The 19269-nt window shown below is 36.8% G+C and overlaps 1 protein-coding gene across 4 annotated transcripts in view; it reads left to right on the plus strand.

Moving 5' to 3' along the window:
- The window catches only part of SH3YL1 (SH3 and SYLF domain containing 1), a 98556-nt gene that overhangs the window by 26681 nt on the left and 52606 nt on the right, over positions 1-19269 (plus strand). Inside the window, exon 10 of one of the 4 annotated variants that reach the window (XM_083348176.1) lies at positions 7530-7813. The exons of 2 other annotated variants lie outside the window; for them this stretch is intronic. In XM_083348176.1, coding sequence (XP_083204302.1) covers positions 7530-7561 — 32 coding nt within the window. In that variant the 3' untranslated portion in view covers positions 7562-7813. Of the gene's footprint in view, positions 1-6127; positions 7052-7529; positions 7814-19269 lie in introns of those variants that run through there. One more of the 4 variants, XM_083348173.1, reaches the window with a different exon arrangement.

Genomic DNA, 19269 nt, shown 5'->3' on the forward strand with positions numbered 1-19269 from the left:
AAACCTCCCACAATATCTGTGAAACGCAATAAAGAAAAGCACAATAAAATGAGGTATTTGCAGCCAAGGGCTTTGATATAAACGTTTCCTGTTAGATATTATTCAGTCAATTAATGGTGGGTTTAATTTTTTAGATAGAGAAAGCACTGCCTTCTGAACTAGTTTATTTTCTGTAGAAACACATAAATTTATTTCTGTTCTTTAACTTCACTGTCCTTGTGAGCATTTTATTCCTGTGAAGAACTTGTAGAGATATTGCATGTTTATGTTAAAATTTAAATAACTCTAGTTTGGCTATTTGTTAGAGTCAGGGTATGATAAACAGCTAGGACCTGTTTGTTTAAAACCTGGCACATATGAAGAGACGTAATTTTCCATAAAACAGGTTTATTATCCAAAGACATCACTGATAGTAACGCAACTAAGTTGTTGAGTTGCTTTTCCAGAAGCAATATGTATATCTAGGCACCTTAATATATGTATGCCGAGGTGCTGAGCAAATACTAGCTCTTTGTTTATCTCATCTGGAATCAGAGATCAGCATATTCTGTACAGTAGTGGTAATTGTCCCAAATGTTTATATGGTTCATTCATTCATTCATTCATTCATTCATTCATTCATTTATTTATTTAGTATAAGGCTTATCATACATGGAGTAGCAATATAAATTAACATTTCAACTAGTTTAATAGAGCCCAATAAAATATCTAGATCAAAAGATCTATTTTCATATATCAATGTAGGCCATCTAACCACTGAAGTGTAGTACTGTTTAAATTAAAATCTGATACTGGACCGGTATATGCCCTCAGTTTATACCTGGTCATGATGTGATTAACAGTTTGACATGGGACCCCGCAGTTGCATTGAGGGGAGGATACTATGCCCCATTTATACAGAGAGTCCTGGCAGAAGTGAGGTGCGAATCCCATTCAGGATTGTCCATTGCTGACATAGTAGTTCAATGCTGGGCACCTTTTTTAATGGGGTCATTTATATATCTTCCTATAGCTGGCCATTCAGTTCTATTGGGAATCAATGTTAAAGTTGTTGTGTAGAAGTTGTGCAAATCCAGGAGCTTCTTGGATCTGAGTCTTCCTGCTGATAAATGAGGAAGGTCAGAATGCACTGCTAGGAGTTAATTATTCATAATTTTTTTCTGTATTCTCTCACTAGTGCATCTTGCCTTCGTAAAGTTGGAGGTGCTATATGGCTCAGAACAGGAAGCCAGCAAGTTGGATTGGTTTTAATACATCCGCTTATAATCCTCATGTTGTTGTTGAGTCTGGCTTCTAACTTACTAGTATGGCAGCTTTTAAACCATACAGGGGCACAGTATTCTGCTGTGGAGAAGACCAACCTAGGGCTGATGATCTGAGGGTAGCAGCTGAAGCTCCCCATTTAGTTCCACATAATTTCTGGAGTATGTTGTTCCTAGTATTGATTTGTATGGTATAATAAAACGTAAAGGTTCCCCCGCACATGCGTGCTAGTCATTTCCGACTCTAGGGGCCGGTGCTCATCTCTGTTTCAAAGCTGAAGAGCCAGTGCTTGTCCGAGGACGTCTCCGTGGTCATGTGGCCGGCATGACTAGACGCCAAAGGCACACAGAACGCTGTTACCTTCCCACCATAGTGGTCCCTATTTTTCTACTTGCATTTTTACGTGCTTTCGAACTGCTAGGTTGGCAGAAGCTGGGACGAGTAACAGGCGCTCACTCTGTTACGCAGCACTCGGGATTCGACCCGCCAAACTGCCAACCTTCTGATCGACAAGCTCAGCGTCCTAACCCACTGAGCCACCGCGTCCCACTTGTATGGTATAGTATACAGTATATCATACAGTAATGTACTTACAGACTGTTGTGCATAATACTCCTGATATTAGTTCATAGAAATTAGTAATATTTTGCCCAATAATCTTTTGGCCTTTTTCAGACCAAATAACAAGTATAGACGCAGTTTGTATAAAATAGACTTATATGGAGGTGGCTCCCACACTACAATTGTAATATAGAAACAGTACAAACTTAGTAAAGATGAAGGAAGTATGCCCTATTGAACACAGCGAGTTTCATATCAGAAAGAATGGACATTTTTGAATATCAAATCTATGGAAAATAAACAGTCCTTCAGACAGATTTTTGTAGAAAATAAGATATTGTTGGTAGTACTGTAGAACTGCAGTTTTAACACATCTAGCAGCACCAAAGGAGCTAAGTCTCTGCCTTTATATTTAGCTGCATCTGAGAGTTAACAGCTTTCATAATATCATTGAACAAGGTAGTTAAATAGTAATGTTTGCCTCTCATAAGAACAGAATGTGTATGTCGCTTTGAAGCAGGTAAAATATTTCTGTTCAACTGTTTCGGGATAATCAGAACTGATGCTCATAAACTGTGTTACAATATATTTTTTGTAGTTTTAAGGGAATAACCTGTAGTTGGTTATAAACTATAAGGATAGCAAGCCAGATCAAGGTAACCAATAAATATGTATATCTGAAGATCTATAAGCAAAAGTATAATCTATATAAATTTATAAAACCTGATGTGCAACAATGAATCCTTTCCTCTTTAAGGAGATTTCTGACAGCATAATCTATTTTGTGATCCTCTGGTGAACTTATAGTTGATTTTCAAGTAAAATAATCATGAATTTAATAGTGTCTCTCTTGCTGTATTAACTAATCTAAATTCTCTTAATGCTTTTACTAAAGCAGGAAATCACAGGAATCTTGCTAAGATTATTTTTGCAACTGCTGTTCTACAATAAACATTGCTATGATCAGTTCTGCAATCATTTTGAATGAAGCCTCTTTTTTGGCATGTACTTTCTTGAAATGAGCAAAAAAAAACCAAAACAGTATAGCAAGGATAAAAAAACTTGAAAAATCCATTCTTCTGCTGAGCCAGCTGCTTGCAAAGGCACATAGCAACTGAGGTCAGTGCATGCTAGGACTAGAAAATTGAGGTCTTTGTTTTAAATGTGTTTTGGGCCAATGCCGCTGTGTTAAACTTACTGAATAATAGGCAGGTACTAGAAACATGTATTTTTCTAACATTCTTAACTTGGTACTTCTGCTGTTTTTGCCAAAGAAATAAATTCTTATGGTATGCAATGGTATTTGAACAATCGTTGAAAATATCACTAAAACTTTAAACCTCTTCTCCTTCCAGCAGTGCAGTAGCTTGAATTTTTAGGCAAGTAATAAAGGTTACAGTACAAAGATAGTTTATTTATGTATAAATACCAGTTCCAAGGCCAATATGAATCCATTGAATTTTTTTTGTATAAGTATCCAAAGCCTGATATGCAAGCCTTTAAGATAACCTTCTTCCTACTTGGTTGGAGATGGTGGCCATAGTAATTTAACATATCTGAAGCCATTAGTTTGGAAAACTAGTTTAAATGTTACTAAACTTCACACAGCTCGTAGTTGTTGGAGGCAGCCTCATCTGTTGTTTATGTATCTGCCCTTTTTATTTCTATATCAGCTCTAATATCAGAAGTGGAACATAAGTTTGCTGTATTATACCAAGTTAAAACTAGTTGGTTCAACCTTGACTCTATTGATCAACAATGTTTTTACAGAACTCCAGATGGGAATCTTTCCCAGCCTTACATGAAGTCACCAAGGGCAATATTTGGAACCTTAGAGTGGAAATATTTGAAATAAAGGGTTTTGCAAGATAAATTGAAAAGGAATTAAATATATGACCTGCATATCTCCTCTTAAAATTTTACTGTTTGAATATGAATATGTTTCATTCATTTGTAAACAAGTATAGATTTACTACCATTGCCTCTATTTTGTCTTATATCATTTCAGGTATCGTATCTGAATATAAGCATCTTAGCATGTTTTACAAAATGTAGCATGGACTCTCTTGTTTGTTGTATTTAATGACGTTACCTGTCCAGACTTAGACACTGTGAAAACAATGCACTGCAGCAGTTATTAATGTATGTTTTAATAACCACAACTAGATAAGTGGATGTTGCTTGTTCTAGTGCAGAGGTGTCAAAACTGGTGGCCAGCAGGCTGGATGCTTTGCTCCACAAAGGCAAAAAATGTCGCGATACATCACGATATGTCACATGACACAATGAAGTTTGACACCTGTGTTCTAGTGGGTCTCTCTATGACAGAGGAGTAGGAAAATAAAGGATCAAAGTAATGTCTACAAATTGCTGTAGACATTATATGCATGTGCTCATTGTGAATTTTTTCCTTTGCCCAATTGTAAAATTAGCATTTAGAATATTAGATGATAGTTTGAATTTTTTTTAAAAAAAATACTAGCTGCTGCAAGAACTAAATGGTTTTTGTCTTTGTTGTGAAAGTATTTCATAATTAATTACTCTTTCATTGCCACAAAACTACTTTTATGCTAATTTTAGCAGGTAGATATTAACTTTTCAGAAGTGAATTTGGAAATCTGGGAAACATTCAGTCTATAGTTTCCTTTTGCAACATTATCCCCTGGGAGATGATCCAAGCATTCTACTAAGAGTAAACTCTGACAAAAGTATGATTGAAGATTATGGCAGATATATTATTAAAGTAGCTGCAAGTATTTTTCAGTACCAACTGCAAAAAAGAAACATGGTATTTTTGTATTTAAATCAAATTAATAGTCATAGATATGTCAGGTCATTCTGGATAGCCATTTAAAACTTTCCCAACGTCTGCTTCATGAGAATTTAGAGAAGACAAGTGTGGCCTTAGACTATGTCAATATACTTGGTTTATTATAGGTCACCTCTTAGTAGAAGAGGACTTAAAAACTGTATGAGAGAATGTGCAGGATGACATGCCGGGCTAAAAGTTCTGTGGCACTACTCAGGAGATCTTGGATCAGGGCCTGGGTAATGTTTTAATATAGTGTTTCTCCACCTTGGCAACTTTAACATGTATGGACTGCAACTCCTGGAATTCCCCAGCCAGCTATGCTGACTGGGGGATTCTGGGAGTTGAAGTCCATACATATTAAAGTTGCCAAGGTTGAAAAACACTGCATAACACACACACACACACACACACACACACACACACACACACAAAAGGAGAGCGAATATTGCTCCCAAAATCTGACAACACACCAACATTTGCTATCATGATCACTGATAAATAACAAATGTTTTCTGATTATTTTGCAAAATATGTGGATAGTAAAATATAGGCATCTCTCATGTATGAATCTGAGTCAGTAAGGGGTATTATACAGTTCAAAAAAATGTGATAAGCTGGAAGTTTTTGATATAGCAGAGTGATTCTTGTCTAGATTAATTGGGTCTCTCTGTGATAGGTTAATTATGATCTTGTTTCCTCTGGAATCACTGAGGTGAGAACAACATTTCTGAAGCAGGTTCAGTAATCAAAGCTGTACAAATAAAATGATCTTTAGCAAATTTCAAGTTTAGATTTACCTCGAGAAATTGATCAGAGGTGCCTTCTTTCAGCTGACATGTACCTGTTTCTGTGCTATTTTTTCCTATTCTAAAATGTATAATGTAGCAATAATGTTAACATAAAAATCAGTGTATTTGCTTCAGAAGTTCCAAATTAATGGATCAACATGACTCAGTCACTTAGATTTTTTTTTGAAGGTGGCACTGTAGCACCATCTTGTGAAAAATTTACAACTGAAAGAACTTCATACACATAATGATTAAGCAAACGTGTACTGCATAATGTTGCCTCCTTAAGCAGAAGCAAGTAACTAACTCAATATATTTTCAAAATATGTGTTTAGTTGTGCTTTGAACATCTTTTTCTCAAGAATTAGGGCCGTTACAATCCAGTCAAGCACTTTTAATCTAACTTAAACAAGTAACAATTTGTCAATTCTATGTTAGAATGAAAAAGAAACAATTAAAAGATTAACTTAGCCAATTTAGCTGTTTTGCACCATTTCAAAAGCATTTGGTCTTTTTAAGAAAATAAAGTTAAAGAAGACGAATGTGATATTTTGACTAAGAATTTGTCCATTTCTTGCCATTTTAGGCAGCTCCTCAGATGTTTACATAGGCATCTTAGGTTTCTAGATTGTGAAGTTAGCTATTCCCGGTAAAATATGACACAGCTAAATTTGTACAAAGTTAACTTACTTTCTTTTTTCAGAAAACTCCAAGTGCAATCCTACAATTGTGACAGCAATATATCCCTTTCAAGGACAGCAGCCAGGAGATTTGACTTTTAACACTGGAGACAAAATCAAGGTCACAACAAAAACAGATTCCCAATTTGATTGGTGGGAAGGAAGTTTACACGGCAGGACTGGCATTTTTCCTGCTAATTATGTAACACTGAACTAAATATTTGCTTAACAATGGCCTTATACTTTTGATTAGTAACCTTTTCCTAAGTAAACATAAGACTGATCATTTTATACTTTTTTGATTCAGTTGAATGTGGGCTACTGTAGGAAAGATCCATTAAAGCATTCTTGTCAAGGTCTCAACTTCCACTGCAGCCCTCTTCTGGAAAGGAGATTGCAGAGAACAGAAAAGTTGCATATTTTATGTCTCCTATATTCAGTTTTCCATTCTAAAGCTAGGGGTGGGTTGGACAGGGATATGGAAACACTTGGATTCCTTGAATTCCCTTGTTCTGTTTCATGCTATTGTTGGCAGAGGAAATAAGGCTGCTACAGAGATCCACAAGTGCTCTTCTATTTATGTGGATCAGATTTGTTTTATGGGATCACTCTGCCATATTTTTCAAGCATTTTTAGAAAATAAATTCAAAAGTAATATTTTAATAAATTTTAATATCTTTCTATAACATACTTGAACATAGAATTAATTGGAATGAACTGCATGGCAGGTGCTGCATTTATTATATTGTGTGTTTAATATGGTTTCATTACTAATTCAAAATAAAACCTTAAATTATTTTTGCCAAGGGTCTTCTGTATTTCTTCTGAACAAAAGAATGTTTTCATACTATGCACTGTGTTTAAGCATGTAAATGTTATTCCTTTTGATTTGGTTTAAATTGCTGGTTGTATTTCTTGTATTTAAACTAATAAAATCATGATCAGTAAAAGAAGAATCCTTCCATCTTATATTGTTATATATAGTGACAAGTCTCAAACATTTGCACTGATCTCGATCCATGTGCCTTTCTCTGAGCATTTCCCATAAGAACTCTGCTAAGCTCCAAGACACATCCTTTAGTTGTTCCTCACGATGTGTAGGCCAAGCTTCATTATTTGTTTCATGTAAGATTTGTTGTCTGTTTTTAATTAACATACAAAGCAAGAATGTAAAACTGACTAAGAGCATACAAAATTATGTACTGTAATTTGAAGCCATAAAACAAGAGAGAAGATAGCAGCAAAATCATAGTAGGCAAGAGGAACAAAGGACACAATAGCATAGATTCAGCTGAAACCAAGAGTAAATAAGAAGGTCTTCTGTACAGCTTGTAAGATCTAGCACCAAGGGAAATGGAGGAAGGAATTTCAACAGTCAACGATCAATGCATTGTTAATGCTTTCTATCCCCTTGCTACTTGTCAGACGTGTCTCCATCAAGATGCCATCTTCTCTAGAGATGAAGAAATACATGGTTAGTGTATAAGAGAGAAGGTGATCCATCAGCATCCAGGTCCGAAGATGTGCAAACTTTCTCAGTTCAAGCACCGAATAATATTCTGGCACCCAGTGTAACTCTTTGACTGCATGCAGTCAAGATTGAATCTCGTTTAATGCATAAACTGCAACTACCAAGACAGCTTTAAAGGTAAAACCATATAAACTTTCTTGCAAGAGTCCAAACTTAAGCCTACCAGTGTCACTGTGGGCTGCCTACACAAGGATGACTAGAGATTGGGGAAAAAAGCATTTCCTTTGTAAAAGCATTCCTTGTACCTTCACTAGTAGCATTAACTCTGTAAGTATAGAATAAATAACCATTCTTTTAGAAGAATGACAGTTCCACTCAATGGAGCCAATCTTCCTGATATCAGAAGTGTCTCTAATTTGTCAGGCTTCAGTTTCAACTTTTACTGGCCTGTTTTACCAGTCCACCAGAATCGACAGATTTCTCTCTTTGTATCATCAGGATACTAACAACAGTTCATACCGATGTCCCTTAATCACTATTCTATATCAATACAAGCCACACTGAAGATAAAACAAGAGTCCTGAAGAGCCCAACTCATTTATTCTTTATAGTTCTGTGCACTGGGGAGTGGAAGCAGAGAATGCAAGTCTCATAGCTTTATCATGTCCTTCTAGCAGAGGAGTTCAAAATGGCAAAAACTTGAGTGAATTTAAGCAACATGTAGGGTAAAATGCAGTATATGAGTGTAGAGGTTAAGCTTGTGCTTATGTAACTGTATCTGTGTGCATGCTCATTTGTACATAATATTTCTTCAGGCTCAAAATGAGGGAGGTAAAGGTGTAATTTTTCTATTGCCTGTTATCCTTGCAATATTCTTTTAGCAGCTACAAACTAGAGTTGACAATTTCTGATTGGGATCAAGAAATTGTGCTTCATCCCAAATACTGAAAGCTGATGCTGCTTAATTGACTGATTTCCATGTCAATCCCTGTGCACATTCTTCAGGACCAATTTATTTAGAGAACTAAATGCAGTTCATTTTGAAAATGGTGTCTTGTTTCGTGTTGCTTCTTATTCCCTTTGGCAGATTCTTTGTGTATTAAAGCACCTAATCTGTTTCCTTCCTTCAAGATTTTTAAAACTAACTCCCCACCCTGAGTTATAAGCTAAAGCCATCATTCTGGCTTTAATTGGTTGCTTGTCATCTATCATATTCTGACAAATATGTATGAAGAAAAAAGAACTCAACAAATGGGTTGTGGGTCACTTAAGTGTTCTGGGTCACTCACTTTGTATATGGGCTTTTAATTAACATCAACTGTTGGACCAGCAAGTGTCCATGTAGCACAAGAAGACATGTTGCATGGAGTTGTAAACAGAATGTAGTGAATCTACTGAGGTTCTTGGCTTTGGATTAATTAACAACAACAGAACCCTCACACATCTCAAAAGTAATGAATGGCATTTCCATTCATTTTGGCAGTAATAAGATGCATCACGTATATTGTATAGCTGACCATTAATTAAACTATTTTTTTAAGCTTCTCCTGTTCTGAATATTTCATCTTTGCCAGCGGAATGTCCTTTGGTTCACCAATCTGGCTTTTTAATTCCCAGCACATTGTTTTCATGAAGTAACATTTGTTTTGTATTTAGCTGATATCCTTTTTTAAGCTATTGGTAGGACACCATTTTAACAACATTATTTGTAGCTCAGCCTGGATTTAATATTATCTTCCAGTCCTTTCTGAAAAGGCTGAGAACCAAATTAGGATTACAAAAGAGATGTCAGACAAAATAATTATAGTACCTTTTTACTTGTATGGACTAAAATAAATATCTTAAGTAATACGCTGCACTGTTTATCTTAGAATTCTTTTCTATTTTTATTGCTTTAATATACAGAAAAGAGAGAAACGTGTGTGTGTGCACGCACACGTGAGTGTATCACACATACAGAGAAAATCATTTAGCACAGATTCTAAAAACTTCATTCAACCTTGACCACACGGAGTAGTATTGATCAGTTTTTCCATTGCAGTGCTAGTTCATAACAGAAAGCAAATGCATATTGATGATTCAGGACTGCAGATTTGGTGCCAGACTTTCCAACGTTGAGCAATTCTTGCTGCCACCGTGCTTGATAAATCATTGATATCTGATACAGTTCCACGTTTGGGGTATATAATTCAAGAATACATTCAGATGTTTAAAAGGTATTGATCAAAATATGAATATTAAAGCAAAGCATGGAAAAAATGGGGCAAGCCTATATCATGACTAAGTATTCCCCAACCTACTTTACACATCTAACATGGTAAGGATGACAGCCAATCATTTTAAAATATTATACAGGATGCCAGTAAACATAAAAGAAAACATGTTAATTACTTATTCAGATCTGAAAGTCACAAAAACTTAATAGTCTTTAAGAACCATAGCTTTTGGTTGATTTATTAGATTTATATCTCACTTTGTTCAGAGGCTAAAAACACTATACTATTCAAAAGTATATTGTACATGTGCTGGATGAAATCAGTGAGCAGACTTAAAAGTTTCTAAAGCTTTTTTTCTGTTTAGGAGAAGATCTCTTCAAAATTACACTAAACACAGTTTGGGGTTTATTTTTCAAATTAATTATATTTCTTCACTGAAACTGGCAAAAAGAAAAACCTTGTTGATTCCTGGTCCGAAAGAAGTAAGAAGCCCTAGAGAAACCAAAGATGCTTTTTCAGGAGGCAACTGGACTTTCTTGTTTTTCTTTGAAGATGTTTTACCCTAGAGATGGTTAGGCACTGCAAAATGCCCCACCTGTAAACTTTGGTGTTTACCTTAAACCAGACATGTCAAACACAAGGCCCGGGGGCCGGATCCGGCCCGCGAAGTGGTTTCATGTGGCCCGCGAAGCCATCCTGGAAACAGTGAGGGAACGGCCCCTGTTGCCTTGGCCCTGGCCCAGAGACCCTCCTTCTGCCAGACACCCTCAGATCTGTCCCACTCCTGCCCAGGCCCCCATAGGTGCTCTTGATGCGAACGATGTAGAGCTGGCCACGCCCACCCAGTAGGCCACATACACACTAGCCACGCCTACCCAGTAGGCCATGCCCACCCTGGCCATACCCACCCGGCCCCCTGAGGGCAACCGCAATGCTGATGTGGCCCTCAATGAAATTGAGTTTGACACCCCTGCCTTAAACGATTGGGAGTTTTTAACCTTTTCAAAATTTGGTTGCTACTTTATTATTGTTATTTACTTATTTGTTTTTTGTTTGTTAAATTTTTTTGTCGCCCATCTCACCAGGGGGCTACTTACAATAATAGAATGGCTTAAATGAAACTAAATATTTTTTTAAGTTACATTTCCTGTTAATTCCATTGTTGTTGTTGTTAGCTGCGAAGTCGTGTCCGACCCATCGCGATCCCATGGACAATGTTCCTCCAGGCCTTCCTGTTCTCTATCACCTTCTGGAGTCCATTTAGGCTCACGCCTACTGCTTCAGTGACTCCATCCAGCCACCTCATTCTCTGTCGTCTCCTTCTTCTCTTGCCCTCAATCTTTCCCAGCATTAGGCTCTTCTCCAGTGAGTCCTTCCATCTCATTAGGTGGCCAAAGTATTTGAGTTTTAGCTTCAGGATCTAGCCTTCTAAAGAGCAGTCAGGGTTGATCTCCTCTAGGACTGACCGGTTTGATCACCTTGCAGTCCAAGGGACTCGCAGGAGTCTTCTCCAGCACCATAGTTCAAAGGCCTCAATTCTTTGGCACTCATCCATTTTTATGGTCCAACTTTCACTGCCATACATTGCAACTGGGAAGACCATAGCCTTGACTAAACGCACTTTTGTTGGCAGGGTGATGTCTCTGCTTTTTAGTGTGCCGTCTAGATTTGCCATGGCTTTTCTCCCCAGGAGCAAGCATCTTTTAATTTCTTGGCTGTAGTCCCCGTCTGCGGTGATCTTGGAGCCCAGGAAAATAAAATCTGTCACTACCTCCATTTCTTCCCCATCTATTTGCCAGGAATTGAGAGGGCCAGATGCCATGATCTTGGTTTTCTTAATTCCATACTATACCTTAAGTAATTATGTTACCTTAAGTAATTACATTAAGTAATATTTTATTCTATATTCTATTTTATATTAAGTAATATTTTCCTATCAAGCACAAAAAACCAGAAATAGAAATAGTAGTCAAAACATTAAAAGTCTATTTCATGCTACTCAGTGGTGGGATTCAGCTGGTTCGCATGACTTCAGCAGAACCAGTAGTTAGTTTTTTGTTGCCAAGGCCCAGAAATGGACTTCCGGAAGCGGCATCCACACAGAGAACCAGTTGTTCACATATTTGAATCCCACCACTGATGATACTTACACATAAGAATTTGATCTACTAATAACCAAGCCAAATTGGCGCTAGATAAAAATAAGCTGAATTCACCGGGAGCTGGACTCTAATCACTCCAAACTGATTATGTGTCTGACCTCTCCTTTGGGTTCCACCTGGTCATCTCCTACATCTATTGGCTCCTAACCCAATTCAGGATGTGGCTTAGAATTTTATAGTCTTAACTGGCTAAAGCAATGTTTCTCAAGCTTACCATGCTGGCTGTGAAATTCTGAGAGTTGAAGTCCGCGTGACTTAAAGTTGCCGAAGTTGAAAAATACTGGCCTAGGGGCCACAATTTCCAAAACAGCATCTCCTCACACATCAACCTGCTTGTACATTAAAATTTTGAGGGAAAATCCTTCTCTGTTAACTGATAGGAGAAAACCAATGTATGCAGAAAGTGTAAGAAAGCAGGTACTTGATGGAAAGAAGGATGGATATCAAAATTCTAAGTTTTTCTCTACTTTTTTATTGGTGTTTTTTCCTGTTTCCTATATGTTCTAATTTTACTTTTCATCTTTTATACTTTTATTATAGTGTAAAAATCTTAATAATTTTTTTTAAAACGTATGCCCTTATATATTTAAAAAAAGGGCTTTCTCTATGGTGGCACCCCAAGTGGATGTCCTTTGTAATGTTACTGATTGTGTTCCCTTTGTGGCATCAGATCTGACTGTTCCTTTCTGGTGAAGCATTTTTAATATTTTTAAAGTGTATTTTGTTTGTTTTCTATTTAAACATTTTCTTTGTAACTGTGTTATTATCTTGTATTTGTTTCTTCATAAACCATTCCACAAGTGTGCTTTTTTCCTTATTATGCAAAAGAAGAACTCTTTAACAAGATGTCTTGGCCTCTAAGAGAACAAAATATTTAATACAAGCCTCAAGAGTGTGATATTAATAGTGCTTGCTTTGACAACCTGACACGCACTCATTATTGATTAGACTCCTGGTAGATTGTGCTAACTGAAATACTGTATTTAAGTAGCATCTGTGGGCTAGCCAGATGCAACAGCTGAAACACTATCTAAACACAGTTGACTTTGAAAGTAAATAATCTCGTGGGTGGTCCTCACAACTGTCAGCACTCAATATTCCTTGCAACATAAACAGAGCTGTCAAACACAATTTGTCACAATGTTCAACACTAGGCTTTTTGTTGCAGGTAGGAAGGTTGCAGCAGTTAAGTAGGTTGTATGTCTTTCTCCTTTAATGCAATATTCCTTCGTGAAAATGTAGTTAAGAATAGCCACTTAGCTGAAAAAACTCTGCTTACGTTACAACACGCTTTTAATTACACTAAGTTATAATTTGCTTTAACTGCTGTTTGTTACATGGGCAACAACAGACACATCATAAATTACATTTTACACTATCTCAGTTAATACAACATCATAATCCAAAAATCAAAGAAGGCTAAAGTATGAATTCAGCTTTTTGACTGACAGTGGCAATAAATAGGTTTACTGTTTAATTAGTATTCCTTACTATAAATAATTTAAGCAAATAATTTATCCCACAAATTATAGGAGCATATCCTGGACTTATAAAGCCATGTATAATACTCTACCTAAGTAAGAGGATACAACTTTCATTGCAGAATGATTATGAGAATGATTGTGGGATGTCTACATGACCTTTCATCCTAGGAATGTGCTGTATTCTTAACTTTCTTCACTTGCCATAGCAAGATACAAGATGCTCAGCTTAGCCCAGCATGCTCCTAAAACCAGTTAAACCTGTGACAAATCAGATACTGGCATTCTCCTAGCCCAGTGCTTCTCAATTTCAGCAATTTAAGACAACATTAAGCACTGCTGGCTGGGGAATTCTGGGAGTTGAAGTCTACCCATCTTGGAAGTTGCTGAGGTTGAGAGATGCTGGCCTAGTCCATGACAGATATGGTGGCACATTCTTTTCCAAAGTTGAGTATCCAAAACTTCATTGTTTCCTACCCCTCAAGCTGCTCCTCAGAGCATAAAGGAGATGAGGTGTAGAGGCCACCTTAGCATAGAATCAGAGAGAAATGGAATGAGGGGAGACAAGAAGAGGATGACCAATGCAGAAAATTGAAAAAGCACCATAGAAGCTGTCAGAATGTATTAAATGAAATAATTGTCTGCCATTATAAAACTTTTGTCACTTTGCTTCATTGTATGGCTATGCCTCTTCTGAGGTCCAAGAAAATACCATGGCAGTCCTATGTAAAGCCTAGCAAATACTGTATAAGCAGTATGATGGAAAAACAGGAAATGTTGATGGCCATTGCTTATCACTATAATCAAAGTGTAAATTTGGCCATAGTAGTTCTAGACCAGAGGTGGGTAACTATGGCCCTTTTATGAGTTGTGGACTTCAACTCCCAGAATTCTTGAGCCAGTATGACTGCTTCAGGGATTCTGGGAGTTGAAGTCCACAAGTCATAAAGAGGCAATAGTTCCCCAACACTGCTCTAGAGGGAAAAGAAACAATAAATTAGGAGAGTGCCAGAACGACACACTTTAGTTCTCCTCCAATACATGACAAAAACACAAAAACCCAAAATTCATTGCTCTGCATTAAAACATGATCTCTTACTCCATTATTGCTTTGGTTTTTAATTTTTTTAATTTTTTTATAAATACAAGTATCTTTTTTCAATTGGCACAAGTCTTAATGAGGATATAAAGCTTGGAATTAGGAATTTGAAATACAATAGCTATACTTCCTCTCATATTTACTTCAGAGATGCTCTGATGAAGAAGTTTTGCCAGTAATTGTCCCTTCATCTCACTGATGGATATCTTTCACTTGGCAAGGGGATATTAACTAGAAACTGATCACTGATCCCAGGGAAATTGATAGCTCATCTTACTAAAAGCCTTAACTATACATTTCCTCTTATATCATATGGTATTAGTTGTGTTTGAATGCTCTGAGATGAGTGTCTGTGGAGATTCTCAATCCTCTAGGTTATGATTGTCCCAAAGATGGTTTTCCAAAGGCAACTGGACTTTCTTGGGTTTTTTTTCCTTGAAAACATTTTGCTCCTCATTCAAGAAGCTTTTTCAGAGGTTTTTCAAAACTGAAGAAGCTTCTTGGATGAGAAGCAAAATGTTTTCAAGGAAAAAACCAAGAAAGTCCAGTTGCCTTTGGGAACAGTTCTGGGATTACATATTTTTATTCACTGTAATGACTGCTGCTTTAAGTGCTGCAATCACTATAGTGCCTAGAGTTCACTATATGCTCAGCATATCAGTTTTATAAAGTGTATCAGCGTATCAGGTTTTATAAAGTTCTCACCTCTGGTTATCAATGAAATCAAAGAAAGTGGAAGATGCTTCATTTCTCAATTTGAGGGGCTGTCACAGAGAGGAGGGGGGTCAACCTATTTTCCAAAGCACCTGAAGACCAGACAAGGAACAATGAATTGAAACTGATCAAGGAGCGATTCAACCTAGAAATAAGGAGAAATTTTCTGACAGTGAGAACAATCAACCAAAGGAACAAAGCTTGCCTTTAGAAGTTGTGGGTGCTTCATCAGTGGAAGCTTTCAAGAAGAGACTGGACAGCCACTTGTCTGGAATGTTATAGGTATAGCTTGAGCAGTGGGTTGGACTAGATGACCTGCAAGACCCCTTCCAATTCTCTTATTCTGATTCAGTGTATACATTCTCCATTTGCTTTTTGTAATTTTGTTCCTACTTGCCATGCCTCGTTTAGGAGATGCAAATGAGGAAATCCACTACAAAAATCTAGTGTCCCTTATGTGCCTTATCAAGATTGCAAGCATTAGTTTCACCAAATATCTCAGCATTATTACATTCCCACAAAAAAATAGGAGAATTGGCAGTTCTTGCAAACCCCAGCTGTCCAAAACACCCATAATTCTCAAAGCAACCTTGTGGCCTTGTTTTATTTTCATAATTAAATATATTATATTAAAAAGAAACAACGTGGGAATGGAAAAATGTTTTTTTTTCAAATAATAACTGTGGGAAACTAAGATGGGAAATAAGCAGTGGAGAACTTTGGTTCAATAATACTAAATTCTATGAAGACACAATAATTTATATATTCCTTTTTTATTTATAGGGACATCCTTTCAATGGGCATTTAGGTGTCCTGTGCTAAAAAAAGGAGAAAATAAATAAATAAACAGCTTTCCAAAACAGAGTCTTTAAAGTCTACCTCAGGTCGCTCTGTAAAGCTGGAAACTGCCCTTGGTTTTCAAGCTTGTTTAAACTGATGATTAATTGTTAACAGATACAGATGGATTTGATCTGTCAATCTGGATTGAATTAGCCTGTCAAAATTACCTTCTATCCAATCTGCATTGCGAATGATGCAGTGCAGCTTTTCCTAACTTGTTGTCCTCAAGCAGTGCAGGGCTACAAGCCCTACACTCTCCAATCAAAGTGGTCACTGATTCCCAGTAATGGATTTCTAGCAGAGAGCAAAAGGAGAAATGGGTTTGGGAGAAACCACATACAATTGTTCTGCATTAACTTAGCAGTTTTTAGATGCCATTGAAATTCCCTTCATCTAAAAAATAGGTTGTTCCAAAATGAATTTTCAGTATTGGCATTATTAGAAACATGCAAAGAGTCTGCTTAAACCAGACTTCTCAAGCCTGGTATTCTCCAGATTTATTAGGCTTCATCTTAGAGAATTGTGATCCCCATATCTTTATTTGGGAGTCGAAATCTAACATATCTAAAGGATACTAAGTTAGAAAGGGTTGATTTAATCAATTACACGTTGAAACTGGGCATTCCAGAAGAACCTGCTGGATATTGCAAACCCAGGACCAGAATAATTGCAGCAGAAGATTCCCATTCCCGTCACATCACTAGTTGCTTCTTTTGGGATTCTGTTTATTTAGCATCTAGACAAATGTCAGCTGCTGATTCAATGGAACAAAACATACATTTTGCAGCATGCGGTGACAAAATCCAATACCAACAATGTTTGGGATGGCATCCACATTCCTATAACGTGATTACTGTACAGTATTTACCCCAGCATAACCCCCAGTGAACACAAAAGGATATCCTTGCTTGTTGTCAAGGCATTCTGACATCACTCGGCCTTGAATAATATTACACATGGAAGATCTGCAGTTTTAGGAGAGGGAAGCCCTAGGACAGCATTTATCTAGTTTTTTAAAAAATGTCAGAGGTTTATTCAGGTATTGTGAATAAATGTCAACTATTTAACTGGATTAACATTACAACAAGAATGATACAAATGATAAAACTCTCCCTAAAGTCTGCTATTGATGCTGGTCTGAGAATGAATATACGTTTACTGAGTTGTTCTACATAGCATTGCTCTATAAAATGCCAGCCTCCAATCCCACAAGTAAAAAAGTTACTGATACAGGTGCCTGTCCTGAATTAAAAGAAGCATTTTTAAAAACAATCATGTTGGTGCCTATGTTTCTGAACATTTGCAGAAAGAAGAAGAGAGAGAACCATTCATCTTTGAGCAAACCATTTTGCACATTCACATAACAGTTTTCTTTCACAAAAGGGATGTTTTCTTGTTTGGAGTTAGATTGTGAAAATCACTTTTCCTGAGTCTCAATGAATTTTTCTATAGTAGCCAAGGCTAATCTTGGTGATGGGTAATGCCTTGCAAATGCTCTGTCAAATTGTCCATTACACACAAGGCGGCACATCTTCAGTTTGTGTTGTTTCTATTCCATTCTGAATTCATAGTGTGTTGAATGATGCCCTGCCATTTCTTAGTTCTTTCCTGCAAAGGGGTTCCTGGTTTTCTGCCTTATTTTCAAGATGCTTGAAAATCTGTTTCAAATGTCAAAATTGCGGATACCTTATTGGTGGAAGCTGCTATTGCTGATACAGTAGCGCTGTTTTGTGTTACACACTTTTTGATCACTGTTGGCTCTTCAACTGCTTACAGTTTTATTATTATGACATAATAATTGTCAGGCGCAAATGGGAGCATACATTAAGTTGCAGTTCAGAAGGTTCATTGCTCAAGCCTATACACAAGAATCTAGTCAACTAAAGTTCTATATTAAATTGGCAATAGATAATGATCAATGGAATTCAAGGGGGGGGGTGTTGGACTTGAAGAGTTTGTAGTAACATCTGGATTCTAAGCAGATGATATGCTTAATTCCATTCCAGCTCTGCCTGCTCTTCTTCTAGAATAATACTATATGGACATCCCTTTCCTTTTATCCTGACAGCTATGTGAAGTAGGCTGAGAGAGACTGACTAACCTAAAATCCTGGGAACTTTATAGTTAATTGGGGACTTCGGCCTGGATGTTCCCACATTCAGTTCAATGATATTGTAACCATAACACTAAAATAGCTTTTGGTGTACCATGCTGCATATGCTAGCTTTCCAATCAAGAAAAGTCCAATGGGAGAAATTCCCTCATAATTACACTGACCATATGTCTTTTATTACAAAGGACAGGCCTATATTTCAGAGAACTATCCTTTACATTTATTTATTTTTCAAAAATTCGCTTTTGTCCTTTGTTTTGGCCACTTAACATTTACTATACAAATGGTACCACTTAATGCAGTTTGATTGCAGGAATTCTTTTTAACAGTTGCTTTTTTATAACTTCATGGTTATATGCTTTTAGATATTTTTTATTAACATATGCATTTTTGTAAAAAAAATCCTCTTTTTTCTTGAATTGTCCTTTGTAAAGCAAAGCCGTTAACCTAAACAACTTAATTTTTTTCTCCTCATGTACCTCTTTCAGAGGTACATCTGAAAAGAAATATGGTCATCGTGCTCATAATATTTTCCTTTGGTTTTTAGCTGAACTGGAGGATTATAGGGAGTTTGCAGATTACTAAAGTGATTCCAGAGTGAAACACAGGATATTCACAAGCACCACAACCACCCACATGACTAACTAAAGTTAAATCAGACTTCATTCCATCCAGTGTTTAAAGAAATATTTCCAAATAGACCTTGGATATCAAACTGGAAAAGATGCTCAGCTTTATATATTGCATAGGATAATAAGCAACCACGTTCTAATGAAAAGAAATAAGCCTGAACCAAATAAGGATGCTCTATGTTGATATTTCACATTGCGTGTTGGATGAAATATGTTTCAAATTAGCACTGAGGCCAGTTTGTTTGGACTAATCACTTGACTTCTTGTCAAGTGACGGGAATCCACTGGTGGGGGGGGAGACGCTCTGAGGAGCAGGGTAGGTAATGCAGCAACAGGTCTGCATTATTGAGATCATTCAATTTCATGTCCTTTAAATAAAAACACCAAGTTTTGCACAATCTAAATTTAGGAAGAAGGTATAACTGATTTCTACACTC

This window comes from Vipera ursinii (genome assembly GCF_947247035.1).
Source record: "Vipera ursinii genome assembly, chromosome: 1".
Lineage (NCBI taxonomy): Eukaryota > Metazoa > Chordata > Lepidosauria > Squamata > Viperidae > Vipera > Vipera ursinii.